This window comes from Falco peregrinus, chromosome 14 (genome assembly GCF_023634155.1).
Source record: "Falco peregrinus isolate bFalPer1 chromosome 14, bFalPer1.pri, whole genome shotgun sequence".
NCBI lineage: Eukaryota > Metazoa > Chordata > Aves > Falconiformes > Falconidae > Falco > Falco peregrinus.
Window position 1 is genome coordinate 3,563,877 of NC_073734.1, and position 26,773 is coordinate 3,590,649.

Below are 26,773 nucleotides of genomic sequence, written 5' to 3' on the forward strand. Positions count from 1 at the left end.
CTCCCTGGTGCTCGGCGTGGGAAGACTAGCTTACACTTTGTTCAGGATCTGCAGCCAAAGGAATGACTCCATGCTGTGGCTACAGGCCCTCTGGGAAGGAGCTGGGGGACAGTTAGACTTCCCACAGCCATCCCTAAACCAAGGAGGAACCCAGACTGTAGGGGAAGGGACAATTTTTACTGTCCCAGGTAACACATAAGAGTCACCCCAGGCAGTGGGAAGCTTTGTCCATGCTGCTGACCCAGTCTCAGCCACCAGTGACTTAGGGACAACTGTGTCCCACTCCATTTATCTGCCAGGTATAACCAGGATGATCTCAGACTTCTGCTTCTTTCCTCTGAACCATCACAGCCCTGGGAGGGAAGACAAGATAGGAGCAGAAAGCCAAGAAGCCCGCTGTCTCTGACCAGGCACAGCTGGCACCTGCAGAACAGCCCTTCCAGGGCAGGGCAGGAGCCAGCAGACCCTGCCCACTGGCTGACAGGGGCACAGAGAGCAGCCTCCCACCCAGAGAGCCTGGGGGTGGCCAGGGCACAGGGCTGGTGGTCACAGCGCCATCAGCTCTGCAGAACACTCAGGACACGACACCTGAAAGGTGATGCAGGGCAGACACAGTCCCACCCGCAGTGACTCACGCGCTTGGATGACCAGTTTTATGAGACTATGGCCCAGGAGGATGGAGCCGGCTCACTGAGCAGTCACCTCAGCTGCTCTGAGCCTTTGCCGTCATAGCTCCTCACTCAGAGCCTTTGCTGCTGGGGCACGCAGCAGAGCTCCTTTGACATCCCATCCGTGATGGGGGGGGGGGGGGGGGCGGCAATCTGCAGCTTTCCAGAGGTTTGGGGGTTTGCTGCTGGCTTCCTGGAGGCTCCCACGAGGCCGCAGCTCCAGCAGCTCTGCCTGGGGCACAGCAGCAGGGAAGGAAAAGGCTCTGCAGGATCTGTAAAACCCTGGCATGTGGTGCCACTCAAGAAACAGGAGCCTGTTGATGTAACTTGCAACCCGAGCAGTGAGCAATAAAAGCGAGCACTTCCATTTGCGAGCTGCAGCCTGGCTTACTCAGTGCCTGCACAGACATACACTGCTCGGCGCACAGGGGCACCAGCAGAAACCATCAAGGCCCAGTATGGGCTTCCACACAGACCGTTGGCACAGGGCTCCTGGGGTCGTTCCTCCGACCTTGCAGGAGGAGTGGGCGAGGAGCTCCCAGAGCCTGGGAACAAAGAGGTGCCTTTGCAGCAGGCAGCAGCTCGGGGCCAGGGCAGGGGGCTGTGCCATTGCAAATTAGCTGTTTTACAGGAGCCCTGGGAGCAGCTCAGCTCTGTGGAAGGCTCCAGCTCATTTTCTGTGATTGAGCCCATTCTTACCCACCTCTCCATCTCCCTGGTCAATCCCCTCCGAAAGCAGGAGGGTGCTGCCTGCCAGAGGAGAGGCCCTGGAGGCACCTGCCAAGGCAGTGAGAAGCACTGCAACCCCAAAAGCAAGGCTGGACCCACCCGGAGCAGCAGCTCCTGTCCAACAGCTCGGGCTGTTAGCTCCAGCAGGCTCTCCCCACCTTCCTTGGGAGCTCAGGCCTGACCGGGCTCATCACTGACCCCTCTTTTCCAGGCTCCAAGCCTCAGAGCCAAGGCTTTCCACCTTTCACCTGAAGCGCAGCGTGCTTGGCAGGAGAGCCAACAGAAAGAACAGGGGGAACTCCAGCGTTTCCCTGGCAGGCGGCAGGCCTGCACGCACTGCCATGGATACCACCGGCAGCCAGAATACCACCCCTGCCCAAAAGCAGGGCAACCGGAACAGTTCTTCTGCACCAAGTAGAACAACTGCAGGAACACAAACAAAAGCCCACAGCTACACTCACATACAGTAACTTAACAGAAAGTCTCACCAAAACCATGACAAACCCAACTAAGCCAGAAAGGGGTCTGCTGCCCAGCAGGAGCAGCCTTGGGAAAGGCACGCTCCTGCTGAGTGCTTCCCAGGAGGGGGAGAAGATGGCCAGGCCCCTGCATTTCGCTGCCTTCCCCAGGAAGAGGGTCACAGGCTGCATTAGGACACGAAGTATCTGACTCGGGATAGCTCAAAATCCCAAATGCTCTTTACATGCCTTTGCATGACCTGGCCACTTCCCTGGGCTGGCAGGCGGAGGGAACAGGCTCCCCTCCTCTCGACAGGCAAGGAGCCCTCTCAAGAAAAGGGTCTCCCAGGCACCTAGGCTCCCACAGGACCTTCAGGGCACCAGCAGCAGTCTCTGGCCCACTCAGAGCTGCAGCAAAGCCCAAAGGCCAAGCACTGAGTCTGCAGAGAAGAGGAAGCAGACGCCAGGCTAGGCAAGGCAGGCAGACAAAAGCACATGGCTCACCCAGGGAGTGCCGGCTGCCCCCAGCCCACAGCAGCACCTTCCTGGCAGGGCAGGGCAGGCTCTGCAGCTTTAAGAGTCCTCCCTCCCAGTCCACCGTGTCAAGGAAAAATCTGACACGTTTTTTCTGGTGGATGTTAATGGACAAGCTAGAACAGCCAGTTGCCTTTTCCATTCATTTTCCACATAGCCCCCTGGGACGCCTGCTAATGAAAGAGCCGATTGTGCCCCTGCAGAGGAGCAGGTAGGGCGGGAGCAGCAGTGCCTGCTCCAGCACAGCATCTGCACACCTCGGGAAGAAAAAGCTGCAGGAGAGTGTGCCCCAGGGCAGAGACCCCCACCGCTGTCTGGCAGCAACAGCCCAAACAACAGGCAGCCTAGCCCCACAACGACCCGGGATGGACATTCAGGTCCTCGAGGGCTTTGCGAGACAATGGCGGCAGCAGCACAGCTCCCCACAGCCCTCGCTGCCCCGGCAAGACAAGGTGCCACCTGGGGGCACAGCAGCCTGCCCACCACAGGGAGCACAGCAGGGACACTGCTGCGGTTTCGTAGCCTGCAGCTGGCAGCGCCAGAAGCGGCTCACCCCAGACCCTGGCATGGGGGAGAGTAGTTTGAACGAGCCCCATATACCCCTAGGGCACGGGAGGCCCCTCTCCCCGCTCAATACCAGGTCTGTCTCTTGCAAGTGGTGGAGCTTTGCTTGGAAAAGACAGAGCGAGCCTTTTCCAGCCCCACGCAGCCGCTTGCGCGGCCCAGGCCCTGAATGGCTGCCTTTATGCAGTAGCTGCTGTCATGAGCCACACTCTGGCGACCACAAATGGCAGCAAATAGCTGAGGGGTTTGTGCTTCCTCACAGGCTGCAGCACCCTGGCTAACGGAGGTATGGCTTCCGTCACGCCCCCGCCCCCCAGCCCCAACAGGCGGCCCAGGGCACACAATGGTGCCTTGTTCCCTCCCGGGGCGGGGGACTGCACGGGAGCCGTGGCAGCCACCACCTCTCCTCCCCACCGAGCACCTAGGGGCAGGCGAGGCGGCAGGACCCGGTGGGGTAGGGGGGCTCCAGCCAGGGTGGAAGCTGAGGGACCCTGGTGGGGTCTGGCTCGTACATACGTTTCCCACCACTCTTCAGCAGGTTGCTGAGGCTGATGGAGGCGGTGCCCAGCAGCTCGTTCCTCAGGGTATGGCAGCTCCACACCTTCAGGTCCAAGTGGCTCTGAGCTGTGACGTTCCTGCCGAGACCAGAGAAAGGGGCTGTCATGATGGCTGCATCCCTGCTCCATGCCTGGGGAACAGGCAGTGCTCTCCCCTGGCCAAAGCCAGGGAGCAGAGGGAGATGGGCAAGGCCACAGGGCAATGGCAGACACCCTGCCCAAACACCCTGCCCTCCAGCCTGGCTCTGCCTGCCAGTGTCCTCATCTGCTGGGGGCAAAGATCACCAGCATCTGAGCAGCTCCAGCCAACAGCACAGTGGGGTACCCCAGGGAGCACGGGGCCATCGCCGGCATCAGACCCACACCAGGTGGGTCACGTAGACTTACAGGACAAGGGTCTCGTTCCACAGCAGCTCAGAGCTCCCAATCTGTTTCCCCGTCTTCTTGGTCTCACTGGGCAGCCCATCGCCTGACACCTCCACGTAGCAGTTCATGCGGGACGGGCGGCTGTGTGCCTTGGGCTTCACAGATACAACTGGGCAGAGGGGACAGGCAGAGGGTCAGGCAGCTGCAGGGGTGTCCTCCACCCCCCACCCCCCTGCCAGCTCGGGGTGCCAGGACTCGCTGCAGAGTCAAACTGCTTTCAGCCGGGCGGGCGGGGGGGGGGTGCAGGGAGCAGGAAGTGATTCTCCTGATGGCAGCAATGGCCAGATGCAGGTGCTCCTGCCCCCAGCCCCTGCTCACTGCCTGTCCCCAGCTTCACCCACACGCTGCAGGAGTGTCACAGTCCCCGCAGACAAGGCCCTACCTACCCCAGGGTTGGTGAGCAAGCTGGGGGCAAAGGGGTTCTGCCAGAGCCGCTGGGCAGAGGGACCCCCCAGGCCAGCAGTGCCCTGCGCAGGGGCTGCGGGGCAGAGACCGGGACGGAGCTCCAAGGGACGCAGCTCCAGGCGTTGGGAGCCATCTCGCGGCCACGGGAGCACCAACGCGGCCCTGGCCGGGCCACAGAGCCACGTCCCACCAGCAGCGGGGAGAGGAAGCGGCAGAGCCCAGCCGATGGCTGCCCAGCTTCCCTGGGCACCCGTGGAACGCGGGGCAGTGCTGGCCAGCCCCAGCCCTTGCTCCCCACGAGATCTCCCAGCCTGGGGCGCAGGCAGCATACCTGGACCAGACGCACCCAAAATCCAGACTCCCCACCGCGGGACCCCCAGCCCCACCTCCAGCGAGGCAGTGGGACCCACCTTTCACAGAGAGCTGGGACTTCTCGCAGGGTGGCCCAGCCCTGGCCCTGCTGGAGCTCGCAGCGGCCATGGCATCACCCCTAGCTGGAAGCAGAGAGACAGGAGACACCTCAGCACCGATCCCATCCTGTGCAGGAAGCTGGGGCTGCACTGGGGGGGTCCAGCCTCTCTGGGCCCAAACACAGCCTGGCTGCCACTGCAAGTGACCCACACAGCAGGGAGACTTGGCCACTGATATGCACATGCCCAGTAAACACAGGTTCCCTCTCACTCCTGGTAAACCAGCCTTACACCACAGGCAACAGAAACGCTGCGTCCTAGGGAGAAGAATCTCCCTTCAGTGGTGCCACCATGGCCTGAAGATATCTGAGCCGAGCTGGGCAACACTCAGCCCTCTGGGCACCCTACTTAGGCAGCTGCAGCTTACCCTGACCCAAAGATGACTGCCAGTCACAGCCGGCGTGAGGACAGAGCACCCTCCAAACCCTTCAGCAGATACACAGCCTCACACCCTGCTCTGTGCCGCTGAGCAGCAACACTGGCTCAGGAGCAGCCTGCGTGGCCACAGCACAAGGGGTCCCTCGGAAAGGATGAGACAGTGACAACCGCAGAGTAGAGGAAGGTCTGGTCACAGTACAGGGAAGCAGCCGCATCCCTCGAGGGCAGCCTGGGTCTCCTCCTGGCAACAAAACCCCACAGAAAAATTGGTCTCATCTATCCTAACACACTGTGGAAGGGACAAAGACCACAGCTGCTCTGAACATACAGAAGGATCATACTGCAGAGCAGGCTGCGAGCCCAGACCTCCACTTCCCCAAGTGCTCACCACTTTCTCGCTCTCCGGCACCACGTCACTGTCACCGCAGGCACAGCGCTTCCCCCTGCCCCTTCTGCTGCAGCTTTTCCCTGGAGTCACCCAGCAGGGACAGGGAGCAGGCAGGAAGGACACAAGCTGTAACACTCAGGGATGCTCATGGAATATGTGATTGGGCACCTCTGCTAAAACGACTGACCACAAAATAGAAGTATGAGGTCACGTATCACGCAGAAGCACGAGGTGCTTGGCCTGGGACCACAGAGTCAGCTATTGACTCACACCATCCTCCTAAGCCTGCGGGCAGCAGTCCTCCTCTCTGCACTTCCCAGGCAGAGGAGCTGGAGATGATGTGCAGAGCACAGGCGCCTGTGGACCGTCAAGGTCACAGACCAGAGGGTCCCTGCATGCGCAAGCCCCTGACACAGCATGGCAGATAAGGAACATTTGTTGCCCACCTCTGCACAGGAGCAGAGGAGCCTCAATACTGTTGCCCAGGGCAGCAAGGGCTCAGACAGGGTCATATGTGATTCCCCTCCCAAGCCACCAAAGCCAAGAGCACCCCTCCTGCCTGGCCCTAGACCAGAGTGCCTGCCAGCCTCTCACCATCCTGATGAGCGGGAGGGAAGTATGAAAAGGGGAGATGAGACCTCCAGCTGTTCCAGCCTCTGCCACCTCCCTCCTTGTGCAGGAGTCTGTCTTCCCTGCCCCTCTCCCCACATTCTCATTAGACCTTACCAAGCTCCACTGCAAAGCCAGGTTCCTGTTTAAATGCCCTCTTGTGAATCAAGGCCTCTGCTCTCCATCTCCATGTGACCTCACACCCCCACCCCACCCCCCCGCACAACCTGGCAAACCTGTCCAGTGCCCCACACTCAGCCGAGGCCTGGCTGGTGCCTTGTACAAACCCCTCTCTGCCTGGAAAGCCTCACTTGGTACCAGCCTTGCTGCTGTTTTGGCTCTGTCAGACAGTGGCTGGAGGCTCGCTAACACGTGGTGATCTCTGCCCCCTTGTTAGTGGGGCAGCCGACTTAGAGAGGGAGATCTTTCACGAGCCTAATTGCACTTACTATTACTACACCTACTCCTAGTCCAATTATCCTGGCCCACAGATCACCCCAACCTTCCCTTAGGATATTGTTATTCCTTGTGTTTGTTATGACTCCCCAGCTCCGCACCACCGCTCATTTCACTAGTGCCATTAAGGTGGCCCGCAGAGAACAGCCAGCTGCGCAGCACCCCTGCACCAGCCTGTGCCCAGCCCCAGGCTGGACCGACTAGCGCGCCCGTCCTTAGGGCTGTTGTCACACTAACACTGGCGACTTGCGCCGCGCAGTTACTACAGCAGGACCCAAGGCTCGCTCCCCTGCAGCGGGGACTCTGGACCCTGCTCCTCCCTCGCAGCCACCGGCGCTTCTTTGCCTCTGCTCCAACCACCCCCCGGTGCTGCCAGCCTCACCGGCCCTGACGCCCTCTGCCCACTGTCCCAGGTGACCCGGGGTGCGCTAACCACCGAGCGCTGTCTGTCACCAAGGCATTTCCCCTTCCCGGCCCCTACGCTGCACATGCGTCCCCTCGCAGCCCTGCCGCTCTCCCCCACTCCTGCTGGGCCCCACGTGCCTGCCCCGTGCCCCCAGAGCCGCCTGGGCACCCTGTGGCACCAGAGGGCCCTGGGGCCGCCCGGCCGCTGCTTTCCTCAGCGCACCTGCCCGTGAGGTGACACAGCCGTCCCGTCTGGGCAGCCTCTCTCCTTCCTGCTCTTAAACCTTGACTCTTTTTCCGCTTTTCTTTTTCCCTGATTCTACATGTCGCTATCGCCTGTTTTAATGTCCCCGGCCAAGTTAACCACCCCTCAGCTACCGGGAAACCCCTCTGCGGTGGGCGCCGCTCCCCTCCCCACCGGCCTGTGCCCGCCCTCGCCCTCTCCCGGGCTGGCCTGGCCCTAGCGCGGCCCCGGGCCTGCCCCGCCGGCGGCCTGCCCTCCCCGCTCCCGCTGCCGACGGCCCGGCCTCACCGCCGGGGAAGCGGGCAGCCCTGCCGCCTCCCCGCGAACACCAGGCTCACCCGCGGGGCCGCGCCACGGCCGGGACAGCGGCCCGGCAACCGGGCACCCCCACGGGACCGGGCCGGGTCCTGCCCCACAGCTGGAGCCGGCTGCCGGTTCGCCCGGCAAAGAACCGGGCCGGGCAGAGAGGGCCGCCGCGAGGAGCGAGAGGAGGCAAAGCGCTGCGGCGGGCGGTGCGGAGGAGAGATGGCAGCGGCCGGGGCAGACCCCCGCGCCGGCCCCGGGCCTCACCGGGCCAAGCCGGTACCGCCCCGGCGCGGGCAGAGCCCGCGGCTGAGCAGCCCCCGGGGCACCCCGGCGGGTCCTGCCCGCACAGCGGGAAGCGCCTGAGGAGTGGGTCCGAGCCGTCCTGGACAGCCCCCGCCCCGTCCCGCCGCCCGAGTTACCGGCGCCCGCTCCGCTCCCGCTTCCGGCTCCAGCACCCGCCGTCATGTGACACGCGCCGGTCACCTGACCACGCCGCGCGGAAGCTCCCGGCGTGCCCCGCCCGGACCCCGGCTCCCAGCGGGCAGCGCGGCCACTACGGGGGCCGGGGGGGGCCATGGGACGGGCCGCCATGGCGCGCGTGGCGCACGTCGTGGCCGACACCGGCGCCTTCCTGAGCGCCGCCCCACTGCAGGTACCGGGGTACGGGGGGCCGGGGGGGGGCGGGGGCACCGGGCCGGTCTGACGGCGCTGCCTGCAGGACATCGCGCAGCACCTGTACACCGTGCCCGAGGTGCTGGCCGAGATCCGTGACAGGCCGACCCGCCGCCGCCTCGCCGCGCTGCCCTGCGAGCTGCGCCTCCGCCGCCCGCGGCCCGACCTCCTGCGCCTCGGTGAGTACCGGCACCAGCCCCCCCGCCCCGGCCCGGCTCCCCGCCGCCCGGGCCCCCCCCCAGCCCGGCCCCACGGCGCCCCTCTGCCCGCCCCGCAGTGACCGAGTTCTCCAAGAAGACCGGCGACTACCCCAGCCTGTCGGCTGCCGACCTGCAGGTGCTTGCTCTCACCTGCCAGCTGCAGGCCGAGACCGACGGCCCCGGCTGCCTGCGCTGGGAGCCCCAGGACAAGGTAGGGCCCCCTACCGCCGTGCCCCGCCGCGCCCCCGGTATGGGGCCCCGCCGACCCCCTGCGCTGCTCCCCCAGGTGCGGCTGAGCTCCACCCCGCGGCACCCCGAGGCCCCCCTGCACCTCGCCGGCTTCCACCTGCCCGCCAAGGTAAGGGACGGGGCCGCAGCGCTCCCACGGTAAGGCACTGGCATGCGGCCTCGCAGAGCCCACGAGCAGCCATGGCCGAGGGACACCCTGTGTGTCCCCCCAGCACAAGCGCCTGGGGAAGGGTCAGCGTCGTCCCAGCCCCGAGAGGAGCGTGGTCCCACCTGAGTGCGATGAGTTCAGCTCCTTCCTCTACTGGCGAGCCCCCCTGCCCAGCATCGAGGAGGAGCTGCAGGAGCTGCTGGTGAGACCCAGAGCCTCCTCTCCTCACTGCCCTGGTTTCTGGCCAGCCTCTTCGGCTGCGGGTGCCGTAGCTGACTGTCTCCTCCACCGCAGAAAGCTCAAGCCATCTCCGTTAGCCCAGAGCCCACTGAGGAGCACCAGAGCTCTGACAATGGGGCCAGTGCTGATGAAGAGGAGGACAATGAGGAGAGCGACGATGAGGGTTGGATAACACCTAGCAATCTCAAGCAGGTCCAGCAGGACAGGGGGCACTGTGACACTGCTCCCGTCGGTATCCAGGTCGGCTGCGTCACCACTGATTTTGCCATGCAGGTGAGTGCTGGTGGCTGCCCAGCACAGGACCCGCTCCAGGCTCCAGAGCACGAGGGGCCAGCAGGGTGGGCTGAGGGCAGAGTCTCAGATTGCTCAAACCTCTGGGCTGGTTAAACCAGCACACGGGGAGGGAGGAGCACATTGCCCCATTCCCTGGACAGGGTGACAGGAGCGTTGTGACAGCTCCTTTTATCCTAAAACTAGTCAGTTCTCTCCATTGCAGAGACCTCTACAAAGCCCATTGGTGTCGCTTCCATCAGCCTCTCCTGCTGCCTGGGCTGGCAGACCCTGGTTAAAACTCCCGGCTGATCCCAGCTCATGGTATCGTGGTTTCTTCCTCCTTGTTACAGAATGTGCTGCTGCAGATGGGCCTCCACGTGCTGGCAGTGAACGGCATGCTGATCCGCCAGGCCAGGAGCTACATCCTCCGCTGCCATGGCTGCTTCAAGTGAGTGTGTGCGCACAGAGCGGCACTGCCTATGGCACGGCCACGTGGTGCTTGCTGGATGATCCCGCTCATGGGCTAAGCCTGTATTCTGTGGCCCAGGGAGCGGTAAACCCCTTTTGTCCCTGTCTTGCAGGACCACTTCAGACATGACCAAGGTTTTCTGTGCCCACTGCGGTAACAAGACCCTGAAGAAGGTGGCAGTGAGCGTCAGCGATGACGGGAGCCTCCACATGCATTTCTCTCGCAACCCCAAGGTGCTGAACCCCCGGGGGCTCAGGGTGAGTAGCTGTACATCACGCACAGGGCAGCTGCTGCTGGGACAAGCAAGCCTGGCCTGTGGCCGGCAGGTGGGAATCAAAGCAAAGCCATGATTGTCCTCCAGATGTTCCCCTTGGCTCCAGGGCTTTTGGGCTTAGTTTCCTCTGTTTGCTAGAGGCCTGCAGTCACCTTGAAGTCCCTTGGAGCAAGAGTTTAATGACTGCTTTTCTCTTGGCAGTACCCACTGCCAGCCCCGCGAGGAGGGAAGCACGCCAACAACCCTCACCTGGTGGAAGACCAGCCCTTCCCACAGCAGCGGCTGTCCCGCAAGGCCAGGCAGAAAACCAATGTCTTTGACCCCGACTACATCGCCAGTGTCTCACCCTTTGTGGAAAATGACGTCTACAGCCGCGCAGCCAATCTGCAAATCCGGGACGCAGCCCTGGGTGCTGGCAGGAGGCGCCTCAATCCCAACGCTGTGACAAAGAAGTTTGTGAAGAGGAGGTGAAGGGCTGGTCGGGGCCCACCACAGCCTGTGCTGCAGGGGAAGGACCAGCCGCCCGTGCTTTGCGTGTTGCTGCCTAGTAGCTCCGGTGGGGCAAGGGCTCTCCCAACGCCCTTCTGAGAACAGCCGCCCTGGGCAGGGGCCGGGGCCTTTCCTGCCATGCTTCTCTGGTGCCTGAAGAGCAGCAGTGACTGGGGTGGGAGTTGTTGGGTTTGGAGGTGCCTGCCAGAGCCGGGGGGAAGCAGGCCGTGGTAGCAGCATCCCTCCTTGGCCCCTGGCAATGCCAGCATTGCTAATAAACACAAAACCCGGCAGCACCGTGGTTCTGTCTCATTTGTGCAGCTGCTTGTGCCAGGCTCACGGGCTGGCCTGTGCCTTTCTCTCTTTCTCTGAGCCTCGAGAAGAGGAGACTGGGGAGGAGGGAGGGTTTCTCAGGATTTTTCTTTTGTCCCGTGGCACCACAGTGACACTGATGAGATGGGTGGATAATGAATGCTTGCAGCAGGGCTGGCAGCTCCAGAGGGGCAGAAGCCAGTGGCAGGAGGTTGCATTTGCCCCGCTGCAGGACAGCCACATCTGACTGTGGCAGTGGGCGCTGCCCAGGGCAGTGGGTGCAGAGGAAAGCCTTTTGGATAAATCCAGTTAAAACTTCCACAATAAAGCATTCTGTCCATCTCCTGGGGCAGCTGCAGATTCTTACGCCTGCTGTAGTTTTTCAAAATTACAGGCACTGACTGCCAGAGGTCACCATCCCTGGAGCAGGTCTGCAAGAAGGGGGACACACACCCGAGCCTCAGCAACCCCACATCATTTTTAGCACGTTAGCATAAATACACTAAAGATGCAGATAAAGGGGGACTGTGCTAATGCGTGCACACATGCACACACGCACACACACTCACACCCACACATTCTAGCAAAGCAGAAACTCCCATTCATCTTGGCTTAGGACTTCTGGCATCACCTCCCTGAGGCAGCACAGCCCCCAGACCACCCTGGGGGAGACCTCTGCATCTCCCCAGCTCCCTCGGCAACAAAATCCTGCTGCAGGCTGACAATGAAAACTATTTCCTTGAATGCTCTATAATTTTCAGGCTGGGGTTTGGGTAGTGCGCCACAAAGGTTACTTTAGACTTCATGCCACAAAGTCAAAAAGAAACATTGCAGTATTTTAAAAGCATAGGCACAACACAGTGCCTTTTCTTAACGCACCAGCTGCAGCAGGACACACCGCCACAGGCAGAACTTGGCATGGGCTCCTGCCTTCCCAGCATTTCCTGGCCCCAGACAGGTTGACTCCATGCTGAAGAATGGCACTTCCAAGATGCCCTTGAAAAAAACACAACAAGACTTTACACTGCAAAATGAAAACTTTCATTGTTTTATTCTTGACTGCAGCTGTTTACAGAAATATAGTTGCGAGTATACAAATGTCCCAATAGAAGCAAAATATTTTTATTTTTTAATATTCAACAAGTTATCACAGGATAGCTAAAAACATAGATGCAAATAAAATATCCCCTCATAGAACAAACTGAAAACACCCGGTATCAGTGCTTTGAAAATCCCAACTACGAAAGCCATATACACAGAAATGCACAAAGGAATATCTGGTGCTACTTTCACATTGCAGGACAGTGGAAGAGGCAGCTCAGCGGTCGACCAGTGCACGCCAGGAACACATGGCAGAAAGGCGGGTAAGCCACTGAAAGATGCAGCTAGTAACAGAGGTAGAAAGCTCTGCTCTGAAGGTTTTTTGGAGCTTACTCATTAATGATGAGCTCAGATGGAAATATCACCTCATTTCAAATAGTGTCCAGAATTAAAAAAAAAAAAAAGTTTCAGGAATACTGTGGTCTACAAAGCAGGATACTGGAATGTGTTCCCAGTTCTGCAACACCCAGAGGTGCCACTCTCTCCTTTCAAAAGGGAGCTTCCCCCCCAAGCGCCCTTACCCTGCCCCCCAGCAGAGCCACGCTCTTCATGGGACACCCCCGCTGAGGGACACTGGCCAGACCTTCCCTGGCTCACAGAGGGGTGGTTCCAGGGCCTGAAAAAAGAAGTGAAGGCTGTTTGTGTGATCTGAACACAAGACTCTTCGCCAGTCTGAATCCTGGAGCAAATGCACACAACTGGAGCATCTTCCAGCAGGCTGCTACTGGGTGGCAAGGGGTTTGGAGCCTGAACTGAGCACTTGCAGAGAGTGTCGGTGAGTGTCCCACAGCAAACAGGGAAATCCTTGGATTCCTCCCCCTCGCCCCATTACACTTGAATGTTACAAGGCAATTTCATGAACTGTAGCAAAAGTTACAGGTCTCTGGGAGCAGCAGAGATCAGACCTGCAAGCCGACAGCTCAAGGAGGAGAAATAAGGACATTGGCTTTCAGTTTGGCAGAGGTGCTTTGATAAAGCCTGTATCAGGACAATAACGTTCCTCGATCAACCTCATGTCAAACTGCAGTGGAACACACCTGATTTGACATGAAGAGTCACAGCAGGCAAAATCCATGCTATTGATTTTACAATCTGGATTTCTTTCAGAGCGCTTAGTTTCTTACAACATCTGTGAGAAATCAGTACGAGTTGCGGCAGGGTTCCTCATTGCTAGAAACCAAGAAGAGCTTTTGCCAGCTTTCAAGGAGTTTTCTAAATATTGACTGTTGCAGTAAAATGTTGGTTAAAAAAAAAATTTAAATATCCCTGCCTTTATGAGAATAAAGAGAACAGGAATGACAGATTAAGCTTCACCTTTCCAATCCAAGTGCAACCCAGCTGAGCAGCAGCCGGGATCCTTTCCTATGCAACAACTAAGAACCCCCACCGGGAGAGAGCTGTGGGTGTCAGCCCAACTCTGCCAGAGCAACGCAGCCACCACCATTCCCTACCTGCACAAGGTGTTGGGAGACTGAGAATGGAAAAGGTCCCCAAGTCAGGAGTCACTTGAGGAGAGCTGGCTGGGGAGCACGCGGACGCAGAAAGCCGGTGCTGCTGCCGGTGCGCTTCCTGAGCCCAGCCGGTGGGCAGGCTCTCAGCAGGGCTACCAGTTCTACTGTTTTGCTAACACCACATCTGCAATTATTAATAAAAACATATAAAAATAGAAAAGTGTAGAGCCGTTTTCAACCCATGGATATGAGTTACGTTCACAAGCGGAGCAAGTTTCTGGAGCAACATTACCAACAGACCCACATGTACAGTACTGAAAGGTATTTATACAACTATTAATGAGTTACTACAAAAACCTTGGTAAATAACCTCATACTAAGGAAAAGTAGTATTATTTCAGGTTTATAAAAATGTAAATATAACAGTATTCTATGCATGTGTCTACTAATTATTTATATATATTAAATATATGATTCCTCTATATACATATATATAATCCTAGAATATACAGGCATTGCCTATTTACATACCTATACAGATTATAATGAAGGAAAAGCCTCTCCTCCTGTTTAACCCCTCAGAGTCCCGTAGTCAACTAGAGAATTTTACAAGTATGCTTTTACAGGAGTTTCCCTGCTGCTGCATTTTATCTTGTATCTAAACAACATTTCCCGCAGTGACCCTCTACAGTCGATTCCCAGCCCGCAGCGGGCACAGACACGCCTGTTCATATGCTCCAGCAACTGCTGTCCTATGCAGCTGGCATAATTGGTCTGAATATGAACACAAAGTGCTCACAATCTATCCCAAAAGACTACTCCAAATCAAAAAAACAAACAAACAAAGCGTCTGAGTACTAGTTTCCTTTTAGATTCTAAAATAACAGAGCTGCCACCAGTCCTACTGGGACACAAAAAACACCTATTCCTTGAAAATAAATTTTGCAGTAATGAGAAGCCACCAGCGATCAGTATTTCTTCTCGTCTCCCACCTACAACTTTTTGCACAAGAGCATGCAAAGCAATTCATTCTCCTCGTTCTTGCTTCTCTCTCTCAAGATAATTGTCCGTAACCCCTCACACTCTTCCCCATAACCACCCTGAAAAAGTAACCCAACCGTCTGCCACGCAAAGGCACGAGATTCCAAACCTGACAGTACAACTCTTTTCCAACTTCTCATGCACGTGCACATGCATGCCTGCGCACACACATACGTACCCTTGAGGGAAACTACGTGTAGGTTTTTTTAGTCTAGTAACAACAGTTTTGACTTTGCTTTTTAATAAATCATTCTTTCCTGCTACTCAAATGGTGATTTACACTATGTTTTAAGACAAATGCAAGCTTCTGACTCGCTTGGTATTTTTTCTGACGACTCTGGAAAGATAATAGTAGTAGAAAATCTATTCAGAAAAGTTTTCTTTTTAGAAACTATATCCTAAACCAAAATAACATTAAAAGCTTTTTTTAAAAAAAAAGTTCAACTTCTCTAAATTGGGGGAATGTCCACTGATACAGCTGCCCATACTCCTAGTATTTTCAGTTAAAAAACCTGCCAAAGTTACAAATGCTTAACTCCCCATGCTTTATTCTGTCTTAAAACTAGACAGGAAGAAACCACCCTGTCAGTAATTAAAAGTAATTATAATAAAATGATTGGTGATTAAACATCCACTTTAAAACAGCAACCCTGAAATTATTTCTCGAACTATTTTTATGTTAAAGTAATAGCAAAGCATTTGGCTTGAGTAACTGCTGAAAGATCAGACAGTGAAGAGGCAATTAATAACAAAACGTGGACTTGCTAATTAAGCACGAAGCACCAGTAACTTCCTGCCAGAGGAGATGTTTAGCTAATAACTGTGTATTACCTGTTATTCATATTTTTATATATATATATACACACAGTGTATGAGCAGAGAAGAGAATGCACGCAGCCTCGCGCCTGGTGACTAGCAGGTACGTCTCCCTCAATTTGAACCTGTGCCAGCAACTGGCCGTTCTGTAAAGCACCATGCACCGCCGGCGCTGTGCAGGCAGCAGGCCACGGGCGCTTTAGAGGCACAAACAGCTGAAGAGTATAGCCCACATTTAACACTGAGGTTTAGATTTAATGATTCTTTAAAGAGCAAGCTCAAGCAGCAGAAAAAACAGGATACAGAAAACCCATCCCAGCAACGCAGCTCTACAGTTTTTTTTCACCTGTCTTCTACACTTAATCACTGCTTTGTGGATGTGATAGTAACTTCCCCTTTACAATAACATCAGGAGCTTTACCTTTATAGAGACTAACATCTCAGTATCATCTAACTTTCTCAACCCAAACGGACCGGACACGATGCCACTGCCTCTGCAAACAAGCACTGTCTGTTCGCAGCTAACAGGCACGCCAGCGTGAGCGCGCAGAGGAGTGAACACAGGGATTAAACAAACAAACAAACAAAAAAAGCAGCAGAGTAAGCTCCAATTATCAGTATCAACTGTTCAAATTACAAAAGTACATGTTCAGGACTCTAAATACAGATGTGGCTCACACTGTTCCAGGGTTTTTCTGCCATGAAATCCCACAGCCTGTCTTTAAGCTCTTTATTGGCTTATCAAACCTCTCTTTATCCTCCATAACAGCTGTCTGCAAGCAGCAGTTCAAGCACTAATCAACCGCTGAGCAACCTCTTCATTCATAAGACAAATACTTTTTGTAACCAAATCACATGTTCAAAGTGTTGTACATTTAAACATTGACCTAAAATGAACAAGATAAATTTAACACAAGAAAAGAAAGGTGTTATCCAGAAGTGAAAAATGTGATAGCACAGCCCTTTTTTTTTTTTCTCTCCGTTTTTGTTTTTTTTTTTTTCCTCTTCTCTTCACAAGTGACCTAAAATACGCACACAATTCAAACATACCCTTCCCCTGGAGCTGTAGCAGTCTTGGTATGAAGTTCTCTTTGGACACCCATCTTGTGAAATGGAGAATTGGTCCCTGGTGACTTGGCACTGACCGACAGCACTTGAACATAAGGATACACCCCTTTGGAACAACTGAACGAATTGAAGCAGCACACAAGCGAATTTATCATTCCTATTACTTCTTCTGTGTATGAAGGCCCCAGATGACACCCAGCAGCTTGTTCTGGGACTGCAATCCTGCAAAACCCACCAGTTCATTTTCAAATAACTGGCTATCGACTTCCAAGACCATCTGGAAGTTGTTTCGGTCCATAATTCTCAAGTTTTCTACCTAGCTTCCTACAGCATTTAGTCAATGCTGCAAGATTGCCGTTTTCATGTCATAACCGTAACAAGATTTTGTTAATATTTCATCTTAGCAGGGAGGGGAATAAAAAAAAAAATCATAGAAAGAAAAGTATGGTTCAGGGTTAAAGCAGCTCTGGACATTATGAAGCAGGGAAAGTTTTTTTTATCATGATTAAAATTTTAAACATTTTAGCATAATCATAAATTAAGAGTTAAAACACAGAGGCGCTAATAATAAAATATTAAATAGACAATGATAGTGGATAAAAGCTGAATGGCTCATTCTGAATGAAACCCCATTATTTAAGATACGCCTAAATGCCTACAGGTTTCCTTCCTAGATCGTATTGCTGAGTGACAGACACATTGAAACACACAGTGAAGCTTCTCATAGCCAGCTGGAACAATAAATTGCCTGATGGAATGGCGAGAGATGAACAAGTTATTTATGTTGCAAAAAGTACTTAAATACTCAATAAAGACATAACAAACCCCACCCCACCCCACTGTTATCAGACGCCACGTTGTGGTAGAACATCAGACAAACTCACAAATTTACCACAAAAATGTGTGGCAAAAAGAATATTTTATATATATGTATATATATAAATTTTTATATTTATGCCAATGTACTCACTCAGTACAAATAGCAAAATAGTATACCATTTCCTAAATACAAAATATAGCTTTCCAAAAAAATGAAACACACATTAGATATAAACCATCCAAAACTTGAACGATTGAAAACTGTATTCAAAATTAAATGACCCAGAGCAGGTCTCTTTCTGAAAAGTTCCCTTCATATCGGCAAGAAGCCTTACTACTGAAAACGTAATTCAATGCCTCTCAATGAGAGAGAGAAAGAGAGACAGAAAGAGAAAGTGAACGTTATGACAGACTGACAAACGGGAAATCCATTAAAACAAACAAAAACTCTACACGGCTCAACTAAGCACACAAGTTAAGGGAAAAACACACAGTAAACAGACTAGAGTAACTTAAAATCCATTTACAGATTATTCTTTGTTATTTAAAATAACAAAAATGAAAAATGACATGATACCAACTACACTCTACCAAGGCATAATAGCCATACGTGACAGCTGTTTGGCTCTAACTGCAGCAACAGCTTTCTACGTGCAGAAGGAGAAGAAACAAACATCTGAATGAGGCTGTAGTGAGATATCACAAAACTGTCCAGATAGTTGGAGCACCCAAAAAAATTCACATGCCTCACAATACAACTGCATGGTCTGGAGTGGGTTGGTTTTACATTCTGTAACATCATCTTTTTTTTTTTTTTTTTAATTGAAACATGACAATCTAGAAACTATACTTGGAGGATCGTTGGAGGAATAAAATAATCACTTCAAAACTGCAATGAGCTCAATATGCTACAAAGATGCAATGGCTCAGCATGAAGTGAATTTTTCAAGAATGCTTACGAATTACGTAATTTGCCCCCTACTTGGAGTAAAGTCAAGCTGAAGATTTACATCAGTTAACAGCTAGAAAATGACTGGTTAAGGGGGATTCCTGCATTTAGAAGGTGGCAGAGAAATTCTTCCTCTTTCCTTAATCCTTGATTATTTGTCAAAGCTTCTACTGACTAAGCAATTGAATGCCACGGATTCCTAAAAGCTGCCTCTGATCTTTAAAGCCAGTAGGATATTTATGTCTTTCTTTAAAAACGCAACATGAAACTGAGGGAGAAAGAAGGAAAACCATGAAAAGAATGAAAGGGAGAAGGCTGGTTTGAGAACGGCTAATGCTGCTTTACAGAGTTCTATCCATACAGTCAGAGTGAGGGACACAGAGGAATTCTTTCCTCAGCCAGACAGAATGTTCTTTTCAAGTTGAAGGTATTTTTGAGGATAAGATTTTAAGAGCAAAATTTAATTGAAAGTTCCCCTTCATTTCTTCATTTTGTTAGAGCCACTAAACCCTTGCTCTATGTACACTTAGACGTACGAGACATGGAAAACCGTTAATCACATTCTCAGATGGGCAGCACCCACCTCTGGCTATCTACAGCAGCAAGCAATTCTCTGTTTGTTTACAACAGTTACCAATATTTTTCATTGCCACCTACTGCAATTAAAAAATTGCAGTATTAGCTCTCCTACTCAACCGTAAAACATGCGACCCCTTCACATACTGACAGCTATGAGTCATGGCTCATGTCACAGGCATTTGATGTTTCTGCTTCGCAAGCTTTTCTAGTCAAAAGAGTGGATGTGAAGAAGGAAGAGGAGGGAAAAAAGTAAACGTGGTAACATGTATTACCTTCTAACAATAATAACTGACCAGATATGCTTTAAATTCGGAGAGCACCCCACTGTCAATGAGCTTTAGGAATCTGGTAACAGTACAATCCCATGCCCCAGCAAAACAAAGCATAGCTTCTCAGCATTATTGGCACTACAGATCCCAAGTACTATGGTCATAGCCTTAGGTGCTAGACACTGCAACTGGCCACGTGTGTGCTCTTTAGAGAAGAGGGCCACTTTTTGACAGAAGCAATCAGTTCCGCACAGCCTAATCCAGAGTTGGAAGGTCTGAGAGGATCTGGGAAATCATCACTTTTTTCTTCACAGAATATCTGCAGGAAAAAACAAGCAACCAAAAAAGTTAGGCAGAACAAACAGAAGTCATCCTCTTACTTCTGTGTAGTTCCCTCATCTTGGAAGTGCTCTTCACAAGGAGACATGAAGCCACTTAGTATCAGCACGCACTCTCCTCCATAAAGCAGGTTTACTCTCCTTCCATGCTCCTGGGGTTTTTTGCTGTTTGGTTTGGTTGGTTTGTTTTTTAAAGTTCGTAATTTCATATACAAAACAGTTTAGGTTAGAAAATGGAGCGTATCACTTAAATGAAACTTATGAGGGATTTAGGACAGCAACACAGTTAACTAGAGCCAAGATACAGACTGCAGACAATACTAGATCCCAGAATCGTCCTGGTTCTTGGGTACTCATTTGTAGTCAAAGCCTCTTCCACCTCTCTGAAAAAGGCACCTTCTAAAAGCAGAATGTTTCCTAGTAACAGCTGATCGTGTCAGCTCATTTTTAGCAAAGACTCGGCATGTGGCGTACTCTCAACAGCTGCCATATTCTACCAAAACTTGTTTTCACATTACATTATTGTAACCCAGGGGGCAACTTCAGAACAGTAGACACTTGACATGTTATTTACTCAATAAGCCTTAAGTTTTTAACTACAGTCATATTTCGCAACTGTTTTATCTGCTGAGCTGTCAGTGATCTACTCTCCTTCCTAATAAAGTACTAGACTGTAACAACAGATGACAAAACATACCACAACTGAACAAGACCCAGCCTCAACCGTTTCATACAAATTCTGATGACTGTTTTTAATAACCCTTGATTCTCTCCACTGGTATTATGTTCTTAATTCAGCATTACTGACATTTCAGCTGACCTCTTAAAGCATGGTAATACACTCCAGAATGAAGACTCACTGAGCAAAAGTATGTGTAGCAGGGAAGAACCCAGAAACTCAAATGCATTACTTACTTGATTAATTAAAATGAGCCAGCCATATTGTTCCCCTGATTTTGCAATGACACAAGCAGATCATCTATTTTCTCAATATTCTGATTGGTTGCCATAGCCGAAGGTAGCGGAGAAGTCTCCGATATCTGCTGGGAGAGAAGCGCTGGCACTGCTGCTTGTCCTTCGCTCTGTGGCTGACCTGGCTGACTTATAGCCATCAACTCATCCGGCAACGTAGCTGGTCCAGAAGTTAGCAGCTGGCCACAGTCTGTTAGACAGCAAGGGAAGAACAAAGGATCACTTAGATTAGCTTAATACACGCAGTGAATTAGCCAGCGCCTTCACATACATCCATACTGACTATAACCTGTAGAAAGTTACATGTGCTTTTGTTCACAAGACCACTGTTGCTCACCACTGCCTCAGGGTATAAGCAGAGGCTCAAGGCATACATATTGAATACACGGACTCTGCAGTAAAACCAAATGCTACTAACACCCCAAAGGACAACGCTTAGCTGGAAGTAAAGCAAAATGCACAGCATAAGGGAAGTGTTGAATATGCTCATCCTTTCTTAATAGAGAGATGTATCTTTTTCAGTTCAGCCAAGGTGTCCGCTAGCTCCTTCTACAACCTGCAAATCGAGTCTCGTCTCCTATTGTTAGCACTATCGTCAGCTTCACGGAAAGGTTTGGCTGCGGATTGCCTGATGACCAAAGAGTTCATACAGCAAAGCCCACATTCAGGTGTAACCCACAGACTAAGGGCTTTCTGTCCACGGCTTTCACAAGCTGCCACAATCATCACCTGCACCTGCTACTTCTGGAGCTTCACAGGTACGACAGGCAGCGGAAAGGATCTATGTCCCAAAGAACTGCCACAGAGGCTCAATTCAGAGATGAGATATGGAAAAGCGCAGGCTTATAAAACTAAAGGGGGTTCAAATACTCATCAATAGACGCTTTTCTGGACTATGCAGTTTCAGAAAATCTTTGCTTTTCTTCAACAACACATGGAGAAAGCCACTGCATAAATTGTGGAAACCAAATGCAGCAAGACAAAGATTAGCAGAGCTGTCCTAAGAGGGCCTAACTGTTATTTGTAACATGTGCACACATGTATTCACACGTTATTTGTGTATGTGTTATTAATAATGTCTTATATATTATTTCATATATATATACTTATTTCTATAGAGATATACACACAATTCTAAGCTGGTTTTATCACATCAATCCTAAGTGTAAGACCACTAACAGGTATTTTAGCTAAGTGTACTCATGCAAAATCAATATTCAGAGCAACACGATGAATATGTATATTCTCCACTGTAGTGCTACATCATTTATTCTAGATATATATTTAGTTTTTGTAATATCTTAGACTTGAACAATCAATTGTCTTGTGGACTCCAATTAATAGCTCTTCGAAATTCTAAACTCAGAATCAGGCACTTATCACTTACTGTTTTGAATGCCAAAAAGGAAAATTCCCGATGTTTGCTGAGATGAAGCAGGAGAATTCTGCAGCTGGTTGATAGCACCTCCTCCTGTGTTGTGAAACAAAGAAGCTTGTTGCTGTGGAGGAGAAGCAGTTCCTTGCATTCCTGCCATGCTGTTTTGAGAAGAGTACATAGGAGACTGCTGCAGCTCTTGCTGGCTCATACTATTCTGCAAGGCAGACATGGAAGCTGAAGAGATGAAGAGGGTGACTTGTTGCTCTTGAGAACTTGGCGATCCTTGGACCAACTGAATCTGGGGTGAGTTATGGAAGATGGCTGGCTGCTGTGCTTCCGCCTGGTTGGATCCAGGATTCTGAAGAGAAGACACTGTAGTCTGACTCTGGAACTGCATGGGCTGCTGCTCCTGGTTCATTGATGCCATGTTAGTCTGTGGATGAAAAATGGACTGGCCTTGTTGCTCCTGATTGGTAACTGGGTTTTGATTCGGATTGAAAATCATGTTCTGCTTTTGAGAAGCAATTGTACTCATGGCATTTTGATTACTGAACATCATGTTCTGCTGTTGTTGCTGCTGCTGTTCTTGAGACGGAGGACTACTCTGAATAGCAACTATTGAATGCTGAGGCTGGAAGATAGCTCCTTGTTGGTTCTGAGGAATTGAACTGGACTGGATGGAGCCTAATGACACTTGAGGCTGAAACAAACCTTGCTGAGCAGGCTGAGCCTGGGGCTGTTCTTGGGGAAGCATAGAACTCTGGATATGAGATATCTGTGTCTGCTGCTGGAAAGAAGTCTGCTGTTCAGTGTTTGTTGCTGTCTGAAGAGGAGAAATGGAATTTGGGCTTGTAAAGAAGGACATCTGTTCTTCCTGAGTTGCAGGGTTGCTCATTGAACTTTGGGAAAGGAACATGTTGGCAGACTGCTGGTCTTGAGGAACTGACGAGCTCTGTAATACACCCATGGCGTTCTGTGAGTGGAACATTGGAGGCTGCAGTTGGTCTGAGGAGTTAGTACTAGTCTGGTTGTGGACAATGGAATTTGGACTGTGAAAAATAGAGCCTTGTGTTTCCTGTGATATATTCTGAGTATCGCCAATAGGATTCTGAGAGTGAAAAAGCTGAGCTTGTGAATGCGGAGACTGCTGCATAAAGCTTCCCGACTGAATCGACATGATTTCTCCGCCTTGCTGGAACAGACCACCTCCCTGTTGTTGAGTTCCACTTGCCTGAACAGTCATCATGCTTTTGGTAGATGAAAAGAGATTAACTTGAGATTGACTTTCCCCACTATGCTGCATTTGAACCATCGTCTGAAACACATTACTCTGCATCTGTTTACTCTGTCCTGAAGCTTCTTCTCCATCCGCAGAATTTGATGCCTGAAACATAGCAGGTCCGTTGTTGGAGACCTGCTGCTGAGCAGTAGGAGTAGTTTCACTTCCAGAAACACCAGGAGATGAAGAGAATAATTCGCACTGCATTTGCATGTCTTCACTTGTGGATAACCCACTCATTATGTGAGAAGCCTGCTGGTAAACAGGTGACTGTTGGAGGGCTCCGTTCCCTGAAGTTGTTGAAGAGAACAAATCAGACTGCATTTGCGTTGCAGCTTGGCAAATGTTTTGTTGGATTCCTATCACCATTGCCGCAGAAGTCTCCATCGCCTGCTGCTGCTGCTGCTGCTGTTGTTGCTGCTGTTGATTGGACAATGCATTTTCAGGCTGTGAGTGAACATTTTCAGCTCGTCCAGGCAAAAGGTTCTCTGCTCTGGAATGGACAGCTGTGTCTGATGAGGAAAATATCCCGGGATTTACACTATTTTGTATCTGGCTAACTTGCTGAAAGATATCTGCATTTAGCTGATCTTGAACATCCTCACTGTTGTCTGAACCAGAAAACAGAACAGAAGATAACTGCTGTTGAGCTTCCAATACCTGTTGCACCAAGTCAACATTTCTGTTGCTGCCAGTGGCAGTGTTTGTTGGATAATTTCCAGCTTGCAGTTGCTGTATAGTGTTCTGCAGCTGACTCACGCCACTTGCTGATGAGAAAATACTGGATGAAATCTGTTGCTGCAATGCCTGTGCTGGTTCTGAGAGTGTAGACTGTTGTTGTTGTGATGCATCAGTTAATTGTGACAAAGTGACTACTGTGCCATCTGATTGCAAGACTTCCCTGGTTTGGGAATCTCTTGTTTGGAACTGTGCAGCTTGCTGCAATAATGCATCACTGTTCTGCAGCTGACCCGGAGCAGAGACTGCTGAAAAGCTACCAGGCTGGGAAATGTCCTGCGTTTGGATAGTAGTTAATGTCTCTGGATTATACACCTTCTGCTGCATTTGTTGCTGGTTTTCATTTTCAGAAGGTAAATGGGAAGCAGAAGTTGATATGCCAGACATACTGTTTTCCAATGTTTGTTGAGTTGGTCCAACCACACTTGAAGCCTGGAAAGTGCAACACATTAAGCAATCTGTAAGCTTACTCAGGTTATGCTTATAAAATTTCCACCAATCCACTACGTTCAAGAAAGATCAGACAGAAGATCTGATGTATCTCTCCACACATAACCAAACATATAAGCAAATGGCTAGCAGTGGAAATGCTACTTTTCAAGGAAGGGGCTACGGTACAATTTAACAAAAGTGATGCTAGGAAGTGATTACAATAAAATTCCTACAGTAACTTACTAGTTCTGTGTCACAGGACAAAGAACAATTCATCATAGTACCACTAACCAATCAATCACTCTGTTTGAAAGTAACATCTTGTTCCAGCATTCAAAGGAAATCGTCTGTTATTTTAATCATGCTCTGTTGTCACGTTATACCCCGACGGATCTCAGACATGACACTGTTCCTGTGTGTTACTCTTGCAACTGTTAGAATGTGGGCTAATGGGTAGATGTAACTAAGACTATTAAAGCTACTGTCTTCAGATCACTATCAAACTTACCTTGAAGACAGGGGGAGATCTTTTTTCTGCACTTACTTCCATTGGAGCCACATCTTCACTCTTAATCATACTGCTTGGCATGAGTGGAGTTATCAAGGCACTAGGAAGAATGTTCACCTTCTCCAGGTTACAACCAGTGGCCTTCGCTGCTGCCATCACAAATAAAAAAAGAAGGGCAACAGAGCGTTAACATTCACTAGGCAAAGAGTGGGTTTCTGGTGGTGCCTGCTTCCCGTTTCACTTTTCAGTTCCACCATAAGAGCTCTCATCCTCATCTAAGACACCAATACGCAGAGGGATCATTGCAAACATTCGAATACTTCAAATACTTGGAATACTACAGATAATCCTAGAAAACCTGAAACTTTCAACAGTTATTTTTAAGACTAACAGCAATGCTGTATTTTGATTTCCTTCCATTTCGTATCTTTCTAGACCAGGACAGCCATCCACCAACCGCCTGAACTACAAACTAACAGCTTAAGACATCTGTCCACAAATTATCAGGTTTTAAACTTTACTGCACTTTAAGTGTACAACTTCTCTATTTAATTTTGAAAAATGTCTGCTTTCAGATAACCATATGAACAGAATGCTCAAAGCATTTAGACTCTACTTTTGTTCTGCTAAAGGACTAATCAAGCAAAAACTTGATAAATCTGCATGTCAGCTCTGTAGCAAGAGCAAGTTGTTATTCTGCCTTTGCAGAACCTATATTGTCTATCTTTTTTAATGTAGAAAGCTGGCTTCTTAAAATTAATTAGATCTTTTTAGTTTTAATTTTTCCCGATCCACACAAAAAATATTACATAAACTGAGATCTTTGCTGTAAATGAATCATACTGCCTTGATTTCAAATACTGCTGAAATTGAGCTTAAAACAAATCCATGGCAAAGCCGGTAAAAAACATAGTTCCGTAAGTACTTATAAGTAAATTAAAGAATTAATCGTCAACATAAAGCAACAGATCTCCAGGCTTTAAACAAATTTAGATCTTACAATAACATGGCAGTAAATTTTCTGCAAATTTCTATCAAGAGTATGCCACGTCCTCAGTTACAGTCCTCGTGTGTTTACTCTATGTAAAACCAAAGATTCTCTCCCGAAATGTTATTTTCTCTCTTCAGCAATAAATTATCAGCCATCAGTATGGCAACAGTTGTCAATATACTGACACCCAAATAAACTCTTTCCCTCCTGTTAACTCACAGGTTTGGGGTGGCTCCAGAAATACAAGCCCCGTGACCTGATGTGCTGGGCTGTGCTGCTGGCAGGGAACACAATTTGAATGAAACTACTCTAAAATACACCGACTTCAGGACAGCTAGTCATACAGCACATTTAAAGACACCAGTTAATATTTTTCTATACTGTAGTCACTATTTATAAGCTTTTCTCTTCTATGTGCTTAATCATGTTGTGTTCATCAGAAACAATAAAAAAATTATCTAAGCAATTTTTAAAAACCCCAATGGTATACAGATTAGGTACTAGCAATGCTACGTTCATTCATGGTGATGTATTTGCTTGAAAGAATGAAAAAAAGAAGGGAGATTAATAACGAAAAAGAAGTTTCAAAAGCAGAGGAACACCTGATTTTGTACTATGTTTTTGTAATACACTTCGTTGAGAAATTCTGAATAGTTACCACCAATACCAAGACATACACACCCCTCTTTCCATTTACTCGCGAACTGGAAGCTGAAACCACCATTAACCACTTAAAAAAATGGTCCAGTGCTACTTCATTGTTGGAAGGCAAAGACCCGAACTACATAGTTGTCCATGTATCTCCATCTCCTTCAAGTTTTACAGAACAGCTTAGAATTATAGATTTGTTGTCTTGAAATGTAACTTGTCATTCAAGTCTGTCAAATCTGCGGACTCTAAAAACATTAGAGCTAAGAATCTGTACTGGCTTTGGGAAGTCACGTTTTGGCTTTTTTACATACACAGGTGTTTTAATAGAAATTATTTTAATAAATATTCAGAGATACCAGAGACAAAGATTAAAATTGCCTGTGATAGGAAGAGAAAGGCCCTGCAGCAAAACGCATAACTGTACATGTGTCCAGCAACAACAGTTCTTTCTATTTGGCCAGGACTGCTGG

The 26,773-nt window shown here is 50.3% G+C and overlaps 3 protein-coding genes across 11 annotated transcripts in view; 1 reads left to right on the plus strand and 2 right to left on the minus strand.

Moving 5' to 3' along the window:
• Positions 1 to 8,070, minus strand: part of WWP2 (WW domain containing E3 ubiquitin protein ligase 2) — a 43,400-nt gene extending 35,330 nt beyond the window's left edge. For 2 of the 4 annotated variants that reach the window (XM_055818736.1, XM_055818734.1), the window contains exons 1-4: positions 8,017 to 8,070; positions 4,752 to 4,835; positions 3,898 to 4,045; positions 3,470 to 3,588 (exon numbers count right to left, since the gene is read on the minus strand). In XM_055818736.1, the coding sequence (XP_055674711.1) occupies positions 3,470 to 3,588; positions 3,898 to 4,045; positions 4,752 to 4,835; positions 8,017 to 8,062 (397 nt within the window). In that variant the 5' untranslated portion in view covers positions 8,063 to 8,070. Of the gene's footprint in view, positions 1 to 3,469; positions 3,589 to 3,897; positions 4,046 to 4,751; positions 4,836 to 5,178; positions 5,431 to 5,577; positions 5,756 to 8,016 lie in introns of those variants that run through there. The other 2 variants (XM_013297714.3, XM_055818735.1) reach the window with 2 other exon arrangements.
• A 22-nt stretch (positions 8,071 to 8,092) lies between these two features.
• On the plus strand, positions 8,093 to 10,904 carry NOB1 (NIN1 (RPN12) binding protein 1 homolog). The gene is made up of 9 exons (XM_055818747.1): positions 8,093 to 8,249; positions 8,316 to 8,448; positions 8,547 to 8,680; positions 8,756 to 8,827; positions 8,931 to 9,068; positions 9,161 to 9,379; positions 9,730 to 9,827; positions 9,961 to 10,105; positions 10,324 to 10,904. Exons 1-9 carry the CDS (start codon positions 8,172 to 8,174, stop codon positions 10,591 to 10,593), a joined length of 1,287 nt encoding a protein of 428 aa, XP_055674722.1. The 5' UTR covers positions 8,093 to 8,171; the 3' UTR covers positions 10,594 to 10,904.
• Positions 10,905 to 11,955: 1,051 nt separating this feature from the next.
• The window catches only part of NFAT5 (nuclear factor of activated T cells 5), a 75,779-nt gene continuing 60,961 nt past the window's right edge, over positions 11,956 to 26,773 (minus strand). For 3 of the 6 annotated variants that reach the window (XM_055818718.1, XM_055818724.1, XM_055818723.1), the window contains 4 exons: positions 24,662 to 24,810; positions 21,714 to 24,153; positions 20,270 to 20,516; positions 11,956 to 19,335 (listed from right to left, as the gene is read on the minus strand). In XM_055818718.1, coding sequence (XP_055674693.1) covers positions 20,278 to 20,516; positions 21,714 to 24,153; positions 24,662 to 24,810 — 2,828 coding nt within the window. In that variant the 3' untranslated portion in view covers positions 11,956 to 19,335; positions 20,270 to 20,277. The remainder of the gene's footprint in view (positions 19,336 to 20,269; positions 20,517 to 21,713; positions 24,154 to 24,661; positions 24,811 to 26,773) is intronic. The other 3 variants (XM_055818722.1, XM_055818721.1, XM_055818719.1) reach the window with 3 other exon arrangements.